The 19,446-nt window shown below is 50.6% G+C and overlaps 10 protein-coding genes across 10 annotated transcripts; 6 read left to right on the top strand and 4 right to left on the bottom strand.

Moving 5' to 3' along the window:
* Window positions 1-42: 42 nt before the first annotated feature.
* Window positions 43-854, top strand: N7446_002740 (riboflavin synthase; the record flags this gene model as incomplete). The annotated part of the gene is made up of 3 exons (XM_058511489.1): window positions 43-73; window positions 127-249; window positions 307-854. 3 exons carry the CDS (start codon window positions 43-45, stop codon window positions 852-854), a joined length of 702 nt encoding a protein of 233 aa, XP_058377025.1.
* A 364-nt stretch (window positions 855-1,218) lies between these two features.
* Window positions 1,219-2,616, bottom strand: N7446_002739 (Brix domain-containing protein; the record flags this gene model as incomplete). The annotated part of the gene is made up of 2 exons (XM_058511488.1): window positions 1,219-2,361; window positions 2,413-2,616. 2 exons carry the CDS (start codon window positions 2,614-2,616, stop codon window positions 1,219-1,221), a joined length of 1,347 nt encoding a protein of 448 aa, XP_058377024.1.
* A 190-nt stretch (window positions 2,617-2,806) lies between these two features.
* On the top strand, window positions 2,807-4,288 carry rrp3 (RNA-dependent ATPase RRP3; the record flags this gene model as incomplete). The annotated part of the gene is made up of 2 exons (XM_058511487.1): window positions 2,807-3,143; window positions 3,201-4,288. 2 exons carry the CDS (start codon window positions 2,807-2,809, stop codon window positions 4,286-4,288), a joined length of 1,425 nt encoding a protein of 474 aa, XP_058377023.1.
* A 249-nt stretch (window positions 4,289-4,537) lies between these two features.
* On the bottom strand, window positions 4,538-6,483 carry agm1 (phosphoacetylglucosamine mutase PCM1; the record flags this gene model as incomplete). The annotated part of the gene is made up of 6 exons (XM_058511486.1): window positions 4,538-5,398; window positions 5,457-5,948; window positions 5,999-6,013; window positions 6,072-6,216; window positions 6,314-6,327; window positions 6,391-6,483. The coding sequence occupies 6 exons, from the start codon at window positions 6,481-6,483 to the stop codon at window positions 4,538-4,540; spliced, it is 1,620 nt and encodes a 539-aa protein (XP_058377022.1).
* Window positions 6,484-6,808: 325 nt separating this feature from the next.
* Window positions 6,809-7,971, bottom strand: N7446_002736 (PGAP3/PER1 family protein; the record flags this gene model as incomplete). The annotated part of the gene is made up of 4 exons (XM_058511485.1): window positions 6,809-6,863; window positions 6,923-7,697; window positions 7,755-7,797; window positions 7,849-7,971. 4 exons carry the CDS (start codon window positions 7,969-7,971, stop codon window positions 6,809-6,811), a joined length of 996 nt encoding a protein of 331 aa, XP_058377021.1.
* A 581-nt stretch (window positions 7,972-8,552) lies between these two features.
* Window positions 8,553-9,943, top strand: rmtA (protein-arginine omega-N methyltransferase HMT1; the record flags this gene model as incomplete). The annotated part of the gene is made up of 7 exons (XM_058511484.1): window positions 8,553-8,647; window positions 8,699-8,712; window positions 8,781-8,800; window positions 8,865-8,974; window positions 9,033-9,364; window positions 9,415-9,886; window positions 9,937-9,943. The coding sequence occupies 7 exons, from the start codon at window positions 8,553-8,555 to the stop codon at window positions 9,941-9,943; spliced, it is 1,050 nt and encodes a 349-aa protein (XP_058377020.1).
* A 526-nt stretch (window positions 9,944-10,469) lies between these two features.
* Window positions 10,470-11,651, top strand: N7446_002734 (putative peroxisomal dehydratase; the record flags this gene model as incomplete). Its single annotated transcript, XM_058511483.1, has 5 exons — window positions 10,470-10,589; window positions 10,639-10,687; window positions 10,749-11,069; window positions 11,126-11,219; window positions 11,306-11,651. 5 exons carry the CDS (start codon window positions 10,470-10,472, stop codon window positions 11,649-11,651), a joined length of 930 nt encoding a protein of 309 aa, XP_058377019.1.
* A 257-nt stretch (window positions 11,652-11,908) lies between these two features.
* N7446_002733 (putative trimethyllysine dioxygenase TmlH) lies at window positions 11,909-14,012 on the top strand (the record flags this gene model as incomplete). Its single annotated transcript, XM_058511482.1, has 12 exons — window positions 11,909-11,964; window positions 12,021-12,048; window positions 12,128-12,306; window positions 12,367-12,384; window positions 12,447-12,513; window positions 12,579-12,639; window positions 12,693-12,846; window positions 12,904-13,006; window positions 13,080-13,179; window positions 13,234-13,716; window positions 13,772-13,843; window positions 13,891-14,012. The coding sequence occupies 12 exons, from the start codon at window positions 11,909-11,911 to the stop codon at window positions 14,010-14,012; spliced, it is 1,443 nt and encodes a 480-aa protein (XP_058377018.1).
* A 294-nt stretch (window positions 14,013-14,306) lies between these two features.
* N7446_002732 (proteasome regulatory particle base subunit RPT5) lies at window positions 14,307-15,859 on the top strand (the record flags this gene model as incomplete). The annotated part of the gene is made up of 3 exons (XM_058511481.1): window positions 14,307-14,620; window positions 14,733-15,148; window positions 15,201-15,859. The coding sequence occupies 3 exons, from the start codon at window positions 14,307-14,309 to the stop codon at window positions 15,857-15,859; spliced, it is 1,389 nt and encodes a 462-aa protein (XP_058377017.1).
* Window positions 15,860-17,169: 1,310 nt separating this feature from the next.
* Window positions 17,170-19,116, bottom strand: N7446_002731 (glutamine--tRNA ligase; the record flags this gene model as incomplete). Its single annotated transcript, XM_058511480.1, has 1 exon — window positions 17,170-19,116. The coding sequence occupies one exon, from the start codon at window positions 19,114-19,116 to the stop codon at window positions 17,170-17,172; it is 1,947 nt and encodes a 648-aa protein (XP_058377016.1).
* Window positions 19,117-19,446: the final 330 nt, after the last annotated feature.

Genomic DNA, 19,446 nt, shown 5'->3' with positions numbered 1-19,446 from the left:
GTCAACCCCGCGGGTATTTTCTCTTGCAGATCACAAACAACCATGTTCACAGGTCTCGTTGAAACAATTGGCAGTGAGTTTCATATCTATCTGGAGATCTCTTTCCGACTAATATATTTCACCTAGCCGTCACGGCCCTAGAGCCACTCGATACCTCGTCGAGCGGGGGTGGGGGTACGTCGCTCACCATCTCCGACTGTGAGGAGATCCTCTCCGACGCGCATCTGGGCGATAGCATTGCCGTGAATGGTATTTAAGACCCATCTATCCATATATGTGAAGACCAACTAAACGCCGCTCTTATAGGAACATGTCTTACGGTGACAGCATTCGACAAAACCTGGTTCAAGGTCGGCGTTGCGCCAGAGACGCTGCGCCGCACGAACCTGGGCTCATTGGAGAAGAACTCCTACGTGAACCTTGAGCGAGCTGTCTCGGCAGATACCAGGATGGGCGGACACTTCGTACAGGGCCATGTCGACACCGTTGCAGAAGTCCTGTCTGTGACGCCAGATGGAAACTCGTTGGTGTTCCGGCTGCAGCCGCGGGACCGTGATATCCTGCGCTACGTCGTCGAGAAGGGTTATGTTACCCTTGACGGTGCTAGCTTAACTGTTACCAAGGTTGTCGATGGGCAGGATGGATACTGGGAAGTTATGCTTATTGCCTACACACAAGAGAAGGTGGTTACTGCGTCGAAGAAGGCGGGTGACCTTGTCAATGTTGAGATTGATATTGTCGGCAAGTATGTCGAGAAGAGTGTGCAGGGATACTTTGCTGGCACGGCTAGTGGGGATTTCGCTATTCTGGAGAAGATGGTTTCTCGCATTGTTGATGAGAAGCTGAAGAAATAGACTAGGAGTTCATGATTTACGCTAACAACGAAGATCCAGTTCACAATTGAAGTCCATACAAGATATTTTCATGCCCTAAAACTTTTGTCGCTTTACTCCATGTATATGTATCCTGAGAAAACCAAACATTCGCGATTACACGTGTAGAAAACCCTGAATGACGCCTGGATGCCTATCGGGTATTTGACGGTGAGGATGGTCCTGGTGTTATATACACGGACCTGGGATGTAAAGGCAAGCTCTGATTGATACAAAGCCTACCACGCTTCTTAATGGACGACCTGGGTGATTTAGTCGGGAGTCCACCAAGTGCGTATTGACCGAGCAGCAGCTTCTGTCAGGAAATGTCGTGGTTTCAAACCATTCACTCCTCCATAGAATCATCTGAGTCGGCTTCGGATTCCTCGGTCTCGGCGCCCTCAACCTCTCCCTCCTGGTCATAGTCATCATCACTGAGCCAGGCCTCCTCATCATCCATATCAACGTCATCATCGTCATCGGCAACTTGCTGACCATTAGCCTTGGCATTGGCCTTCTCCTTCTTCTTGCGCTCAATGTTCTCCTTTTGGAGCTTCTTTCTCTGCTCCTTCTCCTTCCTCTTAACATCCCAGTTCTGGTCCATCTTGCGCACCTCCTTCTCGGATTTCGTGATGAAGTCGTGCCACATGATCTTGCCATCGCAGACTCCATCCTCGACCTTCATCAAACGAAGACGCAGACGAGGGCCAAGTTCCACCAGCTTCACAGCTCGCTTTTCAACACCAGGGGTGCTAGGGGGCTTATCCTGACCCTTCTCTGCGGCCTTTTGGCGCTGCTGTTCCCTCTTGTTCAGAACTCGGCGTGTCGTGCTCTCTGCAACCTCCACCTCGGCATCGGTGTCTAGCTCGGTTTCACTGGCTGAAGTGTAGCCGGCGGCAGATGGATCGAGGAGGTAATCGGCGGCATCTTCTAACTTTCCGAGGTTGGGAACGGCATGTCCCTTCCTGTCTCTATTCCGGATCTCCTTGGGGTCCAAGCGACGGATTCGTTTCGACACTCCAGTCTTCTTTGTGGCAATAGCATAGTGACGTAGAGTCAGAATATATGAGTCATCGTCCTTTTCGGAGGGCTCTCGGTTGAGCAACATAACACGTTTAATTGAATGCAGAGGCTGGCTTTGGGGGTTGATGGGAGGGAAGAGGGATTGGAAGATCGTGGTGGTGAGAGTCTCAAGGCGCTTCGGCACTTTGGACTCTTCGGTGGCATCTGGGGTGGTAAAGTTGTTCATGACCAGCAAAGGTGGGGTCTTGTGGTCCTGGCCACCACTTCTTGGGCGCTTCATCGCTCTCTCGACATCCTTGCACAACGAATAGTTCTCGACCTTGAAGTGAAGGGTCGGTCCACGGGGAGTAACAGCCAATCGCATATTTGTGTTGCCGGTTGCGGACTTGGAGAACAGCATAAGGTGGGTGACACCGAGAGGCCCAGTCATGACGGTATAATCCCGCAGTCTGTTGGATTTGCGCTCCTATATATCTTGTTAGACACAGCTTGGAAAGCAGTTCATTCTCAACTATACCTTCAGTCGCACGGCAGTATCGGGCTCCATCATACGGCGGACATCCTTAACCAGCTGAGTGACACTGGTACCGACCTGAGAAGCGCCTACTCGAATGACCATAGACTTTGGGGTCTTGGCCATTGAGGCAGCGCCACCCTTGACAGCAGCCGACGCATTCTGCGGCTTCTGGTGAGTACGCTTCTTGACACGCTGCTTAGCCATTTTGAATCCGAAAAAAAGAAAATGGAGAGGAAAATCTTATGGATAGCAATCAAGTCCAACAGCTGGAGGTTTTTTTTCCAAAAATTAAGTTCCGCGGCAGAATCGGATCAACGATATTGCGGCTCCACATTAAATTATTTCATTTTGACATGAACATCTTCGACTTTTTTGCTAAACAAGATTATTAAAGATGCCGATCACCAAGAAGCGCAAGGTCGCCCACGAGGCGCCTGTTCAAGAAAGCACCCCTTCAAATGCGAGCGCTACTGGCCCCGAGCCCGCCAACGAGGACCCCGATGTGGAAGATGCTACCTCCGAGACTGAGGCCGCCCCAAGTGCGCCGAAGACATTCCAAGAACTGGGTATCATCGAGGCTTTATGCGAAGCTTGCACAAACCTAGGATACAAGGCCCCAACACCAATTCAGGCCGAGTCAATTCCTCTTGCTTTGCAAGGCCGTGATATGATTGGTCTTGCAGAAACAGGCAGTGGAAAGACAGCAGCTTTTGCGCTTCCTATCCTACAGGGTATGTATAATCCAAGGTCATCAGACTATCAAAAGAGCTAAGCTAACCGTTAAACAGCTCTCATGGAAAAGCCCCAGCCATTCTTCGGCCTGGTACTAGCACCAACCCGTGAACTCGCCTACCAGATCGCCCAATCATTCGAGAACCTCGGCTCAACCATCGCAGTAAGATGCGCAACAATCGTCGGAGGAATGGACATGGTCCCACAGTCCATCGCACTAGGCAAGAAGCCACACATCATCGTCGCCACTCCCGGACGACTCCTCGACCACCTCGAGAACACAAAGGGCTTCTCCCTCCGCAGCATGAAGTACCTAGTAATGGACGAAGCCGACAGACTATTGGACATGGACTTCGGCCCAATCCTCGACAAAATCCTCAAGGTGCTCCCGCGCGAGCGCCGCACCTTCCTCTTCTCCGCAACCCTAAGCTCAAAGGTTGAGTCGCTCCAGCGCGCCTCGCTTTCAAACCCGCAGCGCGTCTCTATCTCCTCCAGCAAGTACCAGACCGTCTCCACGCTACAGCAATATTTCCTACTCCGCCCACACAAACACAAGGACATCTACCTCGCGTACCTCCTCGAGAAGTTCACCGGCCAGTCTGCTATTATCTTTATGCGCACTGTCCACGAGACACAGCGTATTGCCTACCTTCTACGCGGGCTAGGACTCGGTGCGATCCCGCTGCATGGACAACTCTCGCAGTCTGCTCGTCTCGGTGCACTGGGCAAGTTCCGCTCGCGTAGTCGGGATATCCTCGTTGCGACGGATGTTGCTGCGCGTGGTCTGGATATTCCTTCTGTGGATGTTGTGCTGAACTACGATCTGCCAACTGATAGTAAGACGTATATTCACCGCGTTGGTCGTACTGCGCGTGCGGGTAAGAGTGGTGTTGCTATTAGCTTTGTGTCGCAATATGATGTGGAGATCTGGCAGCGGATTGAGGGTGCGCTTGGAAAGCAGTTACCTGAATATGACGCTCCCAAGGATGAGGTTATGCTTCTTGCTGACAGCGTCGGTGAATCTCAGCGTTTGGCTATCCAGGCGATGAAGACGTATGATGAGAAGAAGGGGAGCAAAGGGAAAGGCAAGTTCGGGCACAATGGCAAGCGTGGCCGTGATGCCATGGATCAGGAAGAGGGATAAAATAAAAGTACGGTGTAAGCGTGTGTTGTACAAGAATAAATGTCCTACGAAGAGTACAAAGTGTTCAAGTGTTTGAAAGAACCCATAGATTTCATTACTGCATCAAAATGACCTCGAATATTTTCTGGACCTTATTACCTGTCCCTCGAGTCGCAGGCTTTTCGCTGCCCGTTTTCCAAGTCCAGTGCTAGCCCCACTGGCCAAGATAAACAGTGGTCTGTACCTTATTTGTGAAGGTTAAACAAACCACTAGGCACTACCCGCCTCACTGACAGCATTGGCCACGCGAGTGGCCAGGTCATCCGCCTCGGAGCGGCTAGCAGCCTCAGCGTAGACACGGACAGCATCCTCGGTGCCACTGGCACGGGCAAAGCTGCGACCCTTGTTGTAGCGAGACTGCAAGGACTCAATAGTAGCCTGCAGGCCAGCAGGAGATTCGAGCTTACGCTCAGCATCGTAAGCCTTGAAAATAGAGCGGTCGTTGACCTCGACACGCACCAGGCGTGAGGGGAGATCGGTGTAAGTGCCGAGCCACTCCTTGGGGGACCAGCCCTTGTGGGCGAGGATGGCCTCGACAAGAAGCATGTCGGACAGAGCATCGCCAACAGCCTGGTTAATTAGGTCGGTCAGGGCCTGAAGGCTCTCCAAAGAGTGCTGCTGCGCGGGCGACTGGGGCTCGGTGTTCTTAATGACCTTCAGGGCATTCTCGGAGAATGTCACTGTGCCGTGGCCGTTGGCCTCAAAGTAGACACCGACGTCGAAGCGCAGAGCAGCGTGGTGGAGATGCTTGACACCGGTGTTGGTGCAGATGATGGGGAGCTTCAGGACCTTTTCGATGTAATCTGTGCTGGAGCCGTTGGCGTAGGCGGTCTGGACGACACCGATCTTCAGCTTTGAGGCAATGCCGGCACTGCGAGCGAGGTCACCAATGAAAGAGGCTGCAAGAGTGGCGATGCGGTCACCGTCGAGAAGGCGGAAGATGTTGCTCTCGTCCTGGAAGTAGTAGACCAGACGATCGGCGTCACCATCAAGCGAAGCACATCGGTCAAGCTGGGCAGCCTTGGATGAAGGGGGAGCACGCTGCTTCGTCTTAACGTAGTCGGCACCACACTATATAAACGCGATTAGTTAAATGTGTGCGGTGGACTGTTGACCAGGTAGGGCATACATCAAAGTTCAAGCTGTCAGGGTTGATCACATCGTCGTTGACAACCTTAATATCAATTCCGGAAAGGAACTTCATCAGCTCCCGAAGCTTGGGACCACCGACGCCGTTGGCGCAGTCAACGGTCAAGCCACCCTGAACCTTGACGCCGCGCATAACCTTCTTGAAAGCGTTTGCGAGCTTCTCATAGTATCCCTGCTCAGTGGGCTCACCATATTCGTATTGTGTTCCCAGAGTGTTCTTGCAGCGGACGACGTAGTGCAGCTGAGGGGTGGTCATGAACTTGAGATCGACGAATTCGACCTCAGTTGCGGTGAGGGCGGCATTCAGCACGCCAACCAGACGGGAACCAGAAGCACGGGTATCACGCGCAAATACCACACGGGCTGGGTTGGTCATCTTCACGTCGATCTCCTTCACGAGTTCATCGTACACATCGGCGATCGATTCCAAGGGAGCATTGGCCAGTCGTGTCGCATAAGCCTCCCACTCGGCCTGTTTATGGTGAGCAATTTTTTCCCAATTTAGACACAGGCTAATATTACCTCGAGCATCTCTCCCTATAACAACAATAAGTCAGATATATCTCCATAGAACTGTTGAGAGGCTGAATCATACCATCGGGTCAACCAACTTGACACCATTGTCCTCCGCGGGGTTGTGACTGGCAGTGACCATAACACCAATCCATTGTCCGCTGAGCTTCTTGGAGCGCAAGCTTGCAAGCAAGCCAACGGCAAAAACAACAGTGTTGAGGAGATCACTGAGGCGAGTCGGTCAGAATACGTCGATGTCAACAAAGGGACGATCGCGGGGTTCTGGAGGATGTGGAGGCGGGGCGGGTCAGTGAAGAAACTTACGCTTTCATGCGAAACTGTAATCCGGCAAAGGTAAGTCAGCTATTCATCTGTGTAGAGTATTCCCCAATGCGACTTACTCCTGCGGTTCCATACTCAAACAACCTGCCCTCGGGCTTTATGTACTGGAGCGCCGCCTCGGTGATCGCTTTCTTGACAGCCGGAGAAGCCATGGTGCAATATGTGATGATCAATCTAAGCACCGGGGGAATATGAAGCGAAAAGAGAGGTGCTTTGAAGCTGTCAAGAAAGGTGTGAAGAGTTGAAACAAAAAAAGGCTGAAGGGGTGAGACACGGGCTATTGCGACGGCCCTAGCGGTGAGCCAATGGCGGGGAAGCCAGGCACCACACGGCAGAATGCGTGGCAATAAGACGAGCTCAACATAGAATTAACTGCTACAGTGGGGGTTATCTCGAAGGAATGTCACCGACACTATTTTTGGCTACATGTTGACCCTTGCTTCTATATATAACCGAAATGGTGTTCATGCCTTCGGTCTATGCCTTCAGTCTATGCGCCGCTATATCATCTTGTGCGTCCTTGATCAAGAACCTGTCGGTAACAACCGATACATTAGTCATGGAAATATCAATCAGATAGGAAATACTCACGAGTACCACCAAGCAGTGGGTATCACAGTGCCCAGATGCCACAGGCTGTGGGCATCAATCAATCCGTTCCAAGGGGGAAAATCGAGCAACTCCAAGCTCATGGCTAGGATGATCCACGCGACTATCATACCGGGCCAAGCAGTCCAGGACTTCAGATACTTCTGGTATCGGAAGATACTGAATCCAGTCCACATCAGATTCTGGATAATTCCAACCACCACGTTCGCCGCCATATTGTACGTGTAATTCCAAGACCAGAAGCTGAGATATCCAACGTGCAATGTGTAGAGAACAAGACAGATGGCAGTCCAGAAGCGACGCAGTGTGGGGTGGTATTGGGTATTTTCGAGATCCAGTCGGAAGATTCGAATCACGGCCAGATAGAGACCGTACAGAACATTGGCGCCAGCGCCCCAGTAGTCCAGCTTCTCAGTCAAGGGGAAGTCACGCATGTGGAAGATCATGCTGAAACTCCAGCTGGCAAGCCCAATATATCCGAACACCATGTAGTATTGGCGCAGCGAGTGCCAGGCGGGGATCGACTCCTGGATGCGAGACATGCCGTGCCAGTGCGCGGCGAAGTTGAGGAAGGAGAAGAGCACTGAGAAGGGCTCCTGCATGCCCAGGAGTCGACGGAACGGCCATTTTCCATGGAATTGAACAACCGGGTTGATCATCGGGGGGTCACGCGAAACTCGACGGTCTGTAACGACATGTTGGCAGGTATAGTCACATTCGGCAGGGCAGGTCCATAGTAGCAAGCGGTGGTGTAGAGCTGGCAAGGTCAGAAAAGGGGAACATGGGAGATGAGTGGAATAAATAATGGACATACGTAGCACTGAGTTGCCACTCTGACAATTTTCCGTTTTACAAACCTAGGTTTGTTAATCGACTGCAGGGGTTAATTTGGTCGACGTACGACGTACCTGGACACATTCTTTGAAGTCGGGCAGATGGTCACCCAATGACGCGTTGGACCAGCCAATGAGCGAGGCAAAGAGAACAAAAGCAAATAGAGCGTAGAGGTTCGCTCTTCTGGCCAGATGCATGGTGTCTGGCGTAAAACGTGTAAGCTTCGAAGAGATGACAGTTGGGCGGAGTTCCCGACGGCATCATAGAGCCTCCTTCGGTAGTCTTGGCATCAAAACAGTGCTCACTTACCCCACAGCCACTGATCTATGGGACTAATACTCTTCAACAAACAATGTTATTCTGGAGAAGAATATTGAGTCTTCATCTTCTGTTGTTATCATACATGAATCCAAACTTCTACCCTATCTGAAGCCCTAAAAAGGTGTGGCAGATGTCGTGCCATTCTGCTCTAGCTACGAAGATACCACTAGATACTTGGTGGCTCTATCTAAGTTTACAATACAACGTCTTCTTACATGCCATACAAAACTAACTGAAAAACTACAGTTGATAGGCATATAGATTTGATGCACATAGCCCTAAGGATCACGTGCCATGATTACACGTGATATACTAATACGGCTAGCGCGGCGGGGATTGGAGTTAAGCTTGGCGGGTGGGCAAATAATCAGAAAAAAAAAAGTTAGAGGGACTTATCCTTGGTCTTCACCTTCCATTTTTCTTCACCTTTTACATTCTCGTTCTTCTTATTACCAAGATGAACAACAACGGTTCCGAGACCCCTGCTGGTATTACCAGCAGTGCCGACCGCATGGTCGGCATGGAGCACTCTGAAGTGCGTTACTTCACTAGGTACGATGTTCTGACAGTTTCCTCGGAATTTGGATGCTAACCATTCTATAGCTACGATCACCACGGTAATTTATTCCAATAGATGGCAAATGCCAGGTTCGCATTGACTGACAATTGCTTTTCCCGAGTGCAGGCATCCACGAGGAGATGCTGGTAAGTGCAAATTGACTGGCAGAATGGCGCTATTCGCATTTTCTAATCGGTCTCATGTCTACAGAAAGATGATGTTCGCACCCGTTCTTACCGCGACTCTATCTACCAGAACCGCCACATCTTCAAGGACAAGGTTGTCCTTGATGTCGGCTGTGGAACTGGTATCCTGAGCATGTATGTCTTAGGATATTTGCAAATTATCGAGTCCACCATTGACCGTTCTCCCTCACAGGTTCGCTGCTCGCGCTGGTGCCAAGCACGTTATCGGTGTCGACATGTCCTCGATCATTGAGAAGGCCCGTGAGATTGTTCACGTCAACGGCCTGTCTGACAAGATTACTCTTCTCCAGGGCAAGATGGAGGAAGTAAACCTTCCTTTCCCCAAGGTTGATATCATTATCTCCGAGTGGATGGGTTACTTCCTTCTCTACGAGTCCATGTTGGATACCGTTCTCTACGCCCGTGACACCTACCTCAACCCCGGCGGTCTGATTTTCCCCGACAAGGCCACCATGTACGTTGCTGGTATTGAGGACGGTGACTACAAGGACGACAAGATTGGGTGTAAGCAAAACTCCTGGATCTAATCACCTTCTGTTACTGATCAGCTTTAGTCTGGGACAATGTCTATGGCTTTGACTACAGCCCCATGAAGGAGATTGCTCTCAACGAGCCCCTTGTCGACACCGTCGAGATGAAGGCTCTTGTGACCGACCCTTGCCCGATCATCACTTTCGATCTTAACACTGTCACCGCCGCCGATCTTGCTTTCAAGGTCCCCTACTCCCTCACTGCCAAGCGCAGCGACTTCATCCACGCTCTCATCGCTTGGTTCGATATCGAGTTCAGCGCCTGCCACAAGCCCATCCACTTCTCCACCGGCCCTCACGCCAAGTACACTCACTGGAAGCAGACCGTGTTCTACCTGCGCGATGTCCTCACAGTTGAGGAGGAGGAGGGTGTTACCGGCTGGATCGAGAACCGCCCTAACGAGAAGAACAAGCGTGATCTCGACATTGGCATCTCGTACAAGTTCGAGACTTCTGACGTCACCCGCGCTGCCGAGGGTGGTTGCTTCTACCGCATGTAAGTTGGTCAGCATTCGTCTTTGGTCTCAATATTCTAACCCGCTGCAGGTGTTAATTTTTCTTTTTTAACGTGATATTGAGGTTATACTTGCACGTTTGCACAATATACGGGAAATACTTTTATCACCAATGCATTCTGGCATGGGCATGTCTGGAATTGCCCACGGCGATTCTCGCCATTATTTCTTTCGGCGTTAAGTTCTTGGGAGGCAGGAAAAGGCATTTTGCGGCGCGTACGGAGATATGATTGTGAAGCTCCTCGAATTTCCAGGTAGACTGATACCCCGAGTCGATGCTTAGTCTAGCAAACTCCGACGCTCTTCTTCTGGACAGTGGATTCTGTGGTCTTTCTAAATCTCTAAAAGTAATATTCAGTAAAACCAGCACTGATCTGCATTGGGAAATTGTGCCAAGAAGATGCCGCGTCGGCTAACCAACGGCAACAAATCATCCCAGAATTATCAGATCCTCGGCTCCTTATAGCCCCCGCAATTGTCGGAGATACTTTAGCTTGCCTTTCCCTTTTTTTCTTCTCTGGCATATCTCACCTAGTTCCCTATTTCATTCACTAAATATATACAATGTCGGCCCCTGGAGCTGGTCACGAATTCCCCCGTCAAGATGTCTCTTGGCAGAAGCGCGACGTGCTGTTATTCGCCAACAGCATTGGCATCAAGGCCGACGAGCTGCACTTCCTCTATGTAAGCTTCATTGCTAGTAATCCGAATCGCAGATCTGATTGGTGTCTAGGAACTTCACCCGAACTTCGCAGTGTTCCCTACCTATTCTCTCATCCTTCGTATGTCAAACATACCCCCGACCTTGTCATTTCTTGCGCTAATATACGTCCCATCTACCAGCCTTCAAGCTCACTGACCAAGAAGTCACCGATTTCTACGGCCGCCAAAAGGCAGTCCACATTCCCGGAGTGCCCGACCTCGACCACCGCTTTGGAGTCGATGGCCAGCGCAAACTCACAGTCCTGAAGCCGCTTCCTGCCACTAGCGCCGGCCGTAAATTTGAGCTGCGCAACACTGTTATTGGTGTATATGATAAGGGTAAGCCCGGTACTGTTATTGAGACCGAGCAGTCTATCGTGGACAAGGAGTCTGGCGAAGTATACTCCAAGGTCGTGTCCAGTGGCTTCCTTGTTGGCCAAGGAGGCTGGGGTGGTCCCAAGGGTAAGATCACGGATTTCTCAAGATAATGTGTGATGTATACTAACCTATTCGAACAGGACCCAGCACTGTCAACTTCGCCCCACCCCAGGGCAAGGCTCCCGATGCTATCCATGTTATTCAGAGCAACATGGAGACAGCCCACCTATACCGGTAAGTCTAAATATGGCAAGGGCGCATTCAAATATCTTGCATGAAAGATGCAATCGAATAAACCGTTGGTTACTAACTCCTATCAGTCTCAATGGCGACTACAACCCTCTCCACGCCACACCCGAGCCCGGTCAGAAGATGGGCTTCGGGGGTATTATTATTCACGGCCTTTTCAGCTGGAACTCTGCTGCGCACGGTGTTCTGCGCGAATTGGGTGGCAGCGATCCTGCCAATATGAAGGAGTTCCAGGCCCGCTTTGCCTCGCCCGTTCGGCCTGGGGATAAGCTTACCACTGAGATGTGGAAGATGGGCAATGTCCAAGATGGCTTTGAGGAGGTTCGCTTTGTTACTAAGAATGACAAGGGTAAGGTTGTTTTGAGCAATGGACGTTGTCTGTTGAAGGTGGTTGGTGGTGTCAAGAGCAAGCTGTGAGTTTATATTGCAAACCATATTTCAGCATCTAGTTTTTAGGCACGAACAATAAATAAAACATATTGTCTGTAAAGCTATAATTCTAAATTGACGCCTTTCATTCTTTGAGGCTGCTATAGTTCATTTAATCCTTGCACGTGACCATGTTGTCACCTCGGCTGATGCTCCGCTTAGGCTTCATAAATGCTACCCCGGATCCGATCGATGACTTCAATTGATCTTCTCAACCTTCGATAGCCCACTTTTCTATGCCAAACATGAGTTTAAGCTGGCGTGCAGCACTCAGGTCAACTAGGCTGTGGAAACAGGCCAGGTAAGAGTATCTATATCCGGGTATTGAATATAAAGAGCTAACGTCGTCGAAATCAGGCCCCGCTTTGCCCCGCCTGGTGGTCTTGTATGTTCTTGATTCACTTGATATTGGCTCATATTGTCCATTAGGGAACTAACTCAATCTCTTCGGTTTGACCTCACAGGCGGTTAACTACCGAAATCCCGCGCCTGGATCCTTGAGATTCATGAGCTTCAAGGCTCAAAATGACAACAAATCTAAGACTGAACGGCGGTCAGATCCTGTCATGTCTGGGTCTACGCCAAGTATCGTGACCATTCAAGATGTTGTTGATACAGCGGGTCAGAAACACAAGTTAGAGTTGTGAGTTGATCGCTGTCTGATGCCCTTGGATAGACTTTGCCGTATACTAACCTGTTGCAGTGGCCAATTCTTCCTCAGGTTAGTAACTGGTTGCTTATCAGAAGGTGATATCGCAACACCAAGTCTAATTTTGTGGTTAGAGAAAATTGCCAGTGTTCAGCGTGTATCCATCCAGACACAAAGCAAAGAGCAGCCGACACTTTTGCGGTAAGAAAAATTCGTGCTCACCTTTCTCACATACATGCTCATTCTTTCTGGTATGATCTCTGCAGATTTCGGAAGACGTTCATGCATTGTCATTCGAGTCCAAGGGCGAAACTCTCGAGGTGAAATGTAAGGAAGCATTTACCTGGGCACCAGGAATATCAGTATTAACGCATTCGTAGGGTCTGATGAGCACCTGGGTGTCTATCCGTGGAAATGGCTTGGTCCGCACAAGCAAAACAGAAATGGAAATGCTCAGGGCAGCAGTGATATCAGAGCCCGTGCTAAGATTTCACCCGCGACGGCAGACCCTAACTGCAGCCCACCACCTGTCAGGTAAAGTTGCAGCCATATCAAAGACAAGCCTTTTGAAGTATGCTGACACTCAAGAAGGTCATTTGTCCCAACTTCTCTCGCCAACAAAGAATACCCCACAGTCTCCTACGAAGGCATAATGTCGGACGAGTCTCGTCTTCGGGAATGGTTGGAGCTTATTGTAAGTGGCCCTATATTCATTTGATCGGTTTCCTTGTCCCTTAGAAGATTGGCTTTTTTAATATATATTACAGTGGGAGAAAGGATACTGTTTCGTGTCAGGTGTCCCTGTTGCCCCAGAAGCGACTCAAGGTCTCATCGAACGGATTGCATTTATCAGACATACTCATTATGGTACATTTCAATACCCCTCGCTCTCCTTCTAACGTACTAATAAACAAATTCTAGGCGGCTTCTGGGACTTCACAGCCGACTTGACCTTCAAGGACACTGCTTATACCAACGAACTCCTGGGTGCCCATACAGACAACACGTATTTCACAGACCCAGCAAGGCTTCAACTATTCCACCTACTATCCCATACCGAAGGCGATGGAGGTGCTAGTCTGCTCGTTGACGGAATCGAAGCAGCTGACATATTGCGCGCGGAGAATCCTTCTTATTATGAAGCCTTAATAAAGTACAGGCACCCGTGGCACGCCAGTGGAAACGACGATACCTGCATCCAACCATCCGCCCACGCACCTGTTCTTTCTGTCCATCCAGATTTGAACCAGGTATATCAGATTCGCTGGAACAACTATGATCGCGCGCCGAAGGTGGACTGGTCGGCTGCCGAACAGTTGGAATGGTACAGCGCGGCACGCCGGTATAATGAGATTCTGCAAAGCAGGGAAATCTGGACGCAGCTTGAACCTGGAACAGCACTGAGTGAGTTTCTGTGGGTATTGTGATCGTCGCTCTCTAGCTAACCGTTCTGCTTTAGTCTTTGATAACTGGAGAATGATGCATGGTCGCTCCCAATTTACTGGGAAGAGACGAATGTGTGGGGGTTATGGTACGTGTTAATGTCATTATTTGATTCGCGATACTAATGAAACCTAGTTAACAATGATGACTTCATTTCTCGGCTTCGGTTGCTCAAATATGGCCGTGAAGCTGTATTGAACAACCTTGGAAATATCCCTACAAGTCACGATCCTGAGAACCCGAATAGCATTGTATAAAGTGATATCAGGAGGTGTATATGGACTGTATTTAGCAATATCACATACATTTATCAATATTCTACCATAAATAAGTCAGGAAAGTCAACTCCTTCCATGATTATAAACACTGCGGTCATCACGTGATGCCCGGCGCTGACGTTGAACGGAGCTCTGTCACCGACAGCTCTTCCTTCTAGCAACCTCCGTTTTCTCATCTCTCCCCATCCCTTTCCAATTTATTGACCTGCCATCTCTGCATTTCGGGGCTTTTATCTCTTCTGATTCTACAATTCCCATTTTCTCGATCCCACCATGTCGACTCTTGAGGACCTCGACGACCTTGAGCGCGATCAGAGAGACAAGAAGCAAGACCAGAACGATGGCGATGGTCAGAAGCCCGAAGGCGACGGTGATGCCGAGATGGGAGATGCCGACAAGAAGGACGATGAAGAAGAGCTGCTGGATGAGGAGATCTTGACTTCAAGCACGGCAGACATCGTCAAGCGGCGGCGGATGCTGGAGAACGAGATGCGCATCATGAAAAGCGAATTCCAGCGTTTGACACACGAGCAGAGCACAATGAGGGAGAAGGTTAAGGATAATCAAGAGAAGATTGAGAACAACAGGTGCGGTGTCGAACGTCTTCTTTGCGGTTCCGCGGGCTCGCGAAGCTTCGTAACGGAACCTGCGAAACCTCATTGCCTTTTCTCTTTACTGACTTGTTCATTTCTAATATAGACAACTACCATACCTCGTTGGAAACGTCGTTGAGCTATTGGATCTCGATGTGGAGGCAGAGGCAGCAGAGGAAGGAGCCAATATCGACCTGGATGCCACCCGCGTAGGCAAATCCGCCGTCATCAAGACCTCCACTCGCCAGACTATCTTCCTTCCCCTCATCGGTCTCGTCGACCACGAAAAGCTCAAACCCGGTGATCTCATTGGTGTTAACAAGGATTCATATCTCATCCTGGACACACTACCGGCCGAGTATGACAACCGCGTTAAGGCAATGGAGGTTGACGAGAAGCCTACGGAGAAGTACACGGATATCGGTGGTCTCGATAAGCAGATCGAAGAAATCGTGGAAGCTATCGTATGGCCGATGAAGGAGGCAGAGCGCTTTAAGAAAATTGGCATCAAGGCCCCTAAAGGTGTGTTATCCTCTGTTGCAGTCTATTCATTTAATGCTAACTATATATCCAGGTGCTCTGATGTACGGACCCCCAGGTACCGGTAAAACCCTCCTCGCCCGAGCCTGTGCCGCCGAGACAAACGCCACATTCCTCAAGCTCGCGGGTCCCCAACTGGTGCAGATGTTCATCGGAGACGGAGCCAAGCTTGTTCGCGACTGCTTCGCCCTAGCCAAGGAGAAGGCCCCTTCGATCATCTTCATTGACGAACTGGACGCCGTGGGAACCAAGCGATTCGACTCTGAGAAATCCGGTGACCGTGAAGTGCAGCGTACCATGCTGGAACTCCTGAACCAGCTGGACGGCTTCGCCTCCGACGACCGCATCAAGGTCCTAGCCGCAACCAACCGTGTCGACGTCCTGGACCCTGCCCTCCTTCGTTCCGGTCGTCTGGACCGTAAGATCGAATTCCCCCTGCCCAACGAGGAAGCCCGTGCCAACATCCTGCAAATTCACTCTCGCAAGATGTCCGTTGAGGACAGCGTCAACTGGGCCGAGTTGGCTCGCAGCACGGACGAGTTCGGTGGTGCCCAACTCAAGGCTGTTTGCGTTGAGGCTGGTATGATTGCCCTGAGGAAGGGTCTTAGCAAGATCGGGCATGAGAACTATGTCGATGCCATTGCTGAGGTCCAGGCTAAGAAGAAGGATACCAACATGGGCATCTATGTTTAGATTAGACTAGACAGCAGTGTGCTCTCTGATGTCCTTTTGTGCTTGCCTTTCTCTCTACTTGTTTCCTCGTTTCTTTTGTGTCGTGTCATATATGTATGCTCCTCGGCTTGATGAGGTCGGTAATTCGCTATGCATAATGCCATGTCATACCCCAATGAACTATATTCTATGGACTTCTAAATACAACACTTCCGCCTACCTCTAGTCTTAGACCAATGTTGTTATCAAACTATCAATATTAGCTAACCGAACCCATATCGAGCAAGAAGATCCCAATGGTGCTGTCTAGCCTAGCATACATTTTATATGTATGCACTGCAAACACTGGGCCGCACATTTCATGCTCTGACTGGAGACCGAGACCCTGTTTCTGGTCATGAGAATATCAAAGGGCCGCTTCAGACCCGGCAGGTGTCAGAGCTACCTGACCAGTGCGTCGACGAGGTCGACCAGTGATTATTTTTCAAGCGAAAGTCCGTTTGTCATCCTCGTTACATGGGCTAACCCAACTGCCAAATGAAAGACACTTGCGTGCGGGTGTCCTGGCAATCACTAGAAAGGTGCAGGGGTTACACAACTATCGCTGGAAGGGATGTAGCAACTTTCATTCTTCTCTTGCTGAATTTGACCACAATTCCGATGCTCTCGAAGTGAATGTGTGCTGCGTTCGTCCGAGGCATTCTCTGCCTTTGAATTGGCAAGTGACACTCACTTTTAAGTACGCATTTCTCATACGTGCCCAGACTTTGTAGCAGCATCATGCCCACCCTCTCGCAAGAAGGAAAAGGGACAGGTAACCAGCCCACTCATGGAAAATGTTAGCGGCCAGATTTTATCACCCCCCGGCCCTTTGCTGTCCGTTTGCTGTTTTGTTCGATTGACACAGAATTTCACGAGACGAAGATCAACAAGGACGGCCAGTTTATCTCTCCTCCCATTATTCGAGAAATCGACCCTTCCGCATTCAAAGTAGTCAATTGGGGGATACTACTAAGTGGCGAGGCCTCTTCTGGCCACGAAACTTCGCCCAGGAGGGTGCCATCAACCCGATGGAATCCTCGTTCATCAGCATCTTGACAGGCATCGTGTTGCTATCTGATAGGTATATTTATACATATGTATATGATATGTTTTTCATATTTGAAAACCTGTAAGCTGAAACAAAAATGCAAGTGTCATAAATCCATAACAACCATAGTCACCCCGAAACACACTCCCACACACACCACAACATGATATTCTAAGAGACAAAAACCAGAGGCACATTCAAAGAACAGGCAATTCCCCCGAGATAAGGAAGCCCAACAAATCTAATTCTTACCCTGGGTATCCTTAAGCGTAACAATGCGATTAAGCACAAGCTTTTCAGGAGTCGATTCACGATCAACACAGACGTAGAAGTTACGCATGGCCTGGAATCGGACACAGTGCTTGTTATTCTCGACATCATCCTCGGCGGCAGCCTTGGGCCAAGGCGCAGACTTGGAAATATCCACGATACCAGTCTCAACCATGGCATCCTTATAGATCTCCTCAGAATCGGGGTTGATATCAGCAAGGAAACCCTTAGGGTGCGCAGATGGATCCTCAGACTTGAAAAGCGAATTGAAAGCGCGGACTTCAGCGCGGATAGGGCTGTTGTGTTCGGCGGACTCGCCGACCCAGTGGATGAAGGACTTGGGCTTCTTGGTGGTTTCGCCTTCGGCGGGTTTCTCGTATTTGGCGTGGACGACTGTGACCTCGCCTGTTGCTGGATCGGTCTCGAAGGAGGTCGCGGTGATTGGGTAGGGGGCTTTGAGGAGACCGACTGTCTTGCCGGGGGCGAGGCGGAAGTAGTCTGGCGAGTCGACGGTGCGGAAGTCGGAGCGCTCGATGTAGATTGTCTTTGTGAAGGGGATGTTGTGGGTACCGAAGGAGGGGTCCTTAGGGGAAAAGGGGGAGTCAACTAGTTCGACGTGGCCGTCGGGGAGGTCGTCGATGATGACCTTCAATGGCTCGAGGACGACCATTAGACGGGGCACCGTGGTCTCCAGGTACTGGCGGATGGCCTGCTCGAACTTGGCGACTTGGACATTGGTTGTGTTCTTTGTTACGCCAAGTTCGTTGACAAAGGAGAGGATGGCGCCGGGGGGAACACCGCGGCGGCGGAGGGCGATGAGGGTGTACAGGCGGGGATCGTCCCAGTCACGGACGTGGCCCTCCTTGACAAGCTGGATAATCTTGCGCTTGGAGAGGACTGTGCCGGTAATGTTCAGACGGCCATATTCGCGCTGGTTGGGACGGTAGACCTCCAGCTTGTCGCAGAGCCAATCGTACGAGACGCGGGAAAGCTCGAATTCAGTCGTGCAGAGAGAGTGTGAGATCTCCTCAATGCTATCACACAGACAGTGGGCAAAGTCGTAGGTGGGATAGATCTTCCACTTGCCACCAGTGCGATGGTGCTGTTTTTCCTCGCTGTCCATGATACGCCAGGCAAACAGATCCCACATCTGGGGGTTAGGGTCTGTGAGATCCTGCTTCATGCGCAAAGCAGCTTCACCGGCCTTGTACTTGCCATCGCGCATAGCACGGAACTCAGTCATGGACTCTTCAATGGGACGGGTGCGGTGGCTGCAAGCGAAGCGTTCTCCGCCGCGCTGGCCGCCCTCTCCCTCTCCACGCTGGACCTTGATCTCGGCCTTGGTGCAGTGGCAGACATATGCGCCATCACGCTTGATGAGGTCCTCGGCAAGCTCGTAGAGTCGGTCGAAGTTGTCACTGGCGCAGGTTTCACGCACAGGTTTGAATCCCAGCCAGCTCACGATATCACGGATAGCATTGTAGTAGCGCTCCTCCTCGCCTTCTGGGTTGGTATCGTCAAAGCGCAGGATACACTCGCCGCCGTGGTACTTGGCGAATCCAAAGTTAATGGCAATAGCCTTGCTGTGGCCAATGTGGAGGAATCCGTTGGGCTCGGGCGGGAATCGTGTGCGGATCTTGGGGACAGTCTCGGAGAGTGGCTTTTCCTGGTAGACATCCTGCAGGAAACCGACCTTGAACATAGCATCAGGGTCCCGGGGAGCAGCAGGCTCCTTTGCATTGGCCTTGGGAGCCTTGGGGGCCTTCTCCTTGACAGGCTTGGGCTGATCCTTGCGGTCCTTCTTGGCCTGCTCCTTCGCCTCTTTCTTGAGCTGGCTCTTGGACTTCTTGTTCGGGTCTGTGGGCTCAGTGGCCTCCTTGGGCCTCTCGGGCAGATCAACAGGCTTTCCGGGATCCATTGCGACGAATGAGTGTAGGGACAAATGTGGGGGATATTTTTTCTCAACGAGGGGTTCTTTGTATATGCTTATCAGTCCCACTTATCGGTCCGATTCTGCCCCGGATGAGTCATTGGGCACGTGAGTTTTTATAGTTCCGATTTAGTCCAATTTGATAGATCGAGTTATGCATATGAAGCTATAACGTTACATTTAATTATTACTGTACAATATGATACAGAGAGTCGCAGACTCAAACAGAAAACACAAGCGCCGGAATGACGGTACAGACCAAATGAGATAAAAACCAATAGATCCGTGTCATGTGCATGAACCATTATGCAACGCCCC

This window comes from Penicillium canescens (assembly GCF_028828765.1).
Source record: "Penicillium canescens strain IBT 15451 chromosome Unknown utg000002l_segment0_segment0, whole genome shotgun sequence".
Classification (NCBI taxonomy): Eukaryota; Fungi; Ascomycota; class Eurotiomycetes; order Eurotiales; family Aspergillaceae; genus Penicillium; species Penicillium canescens.
Note: the sequence above shows the minus strand (reverse complement) of the source record. Positions and strands in the feature narration are given on the sequence as shown.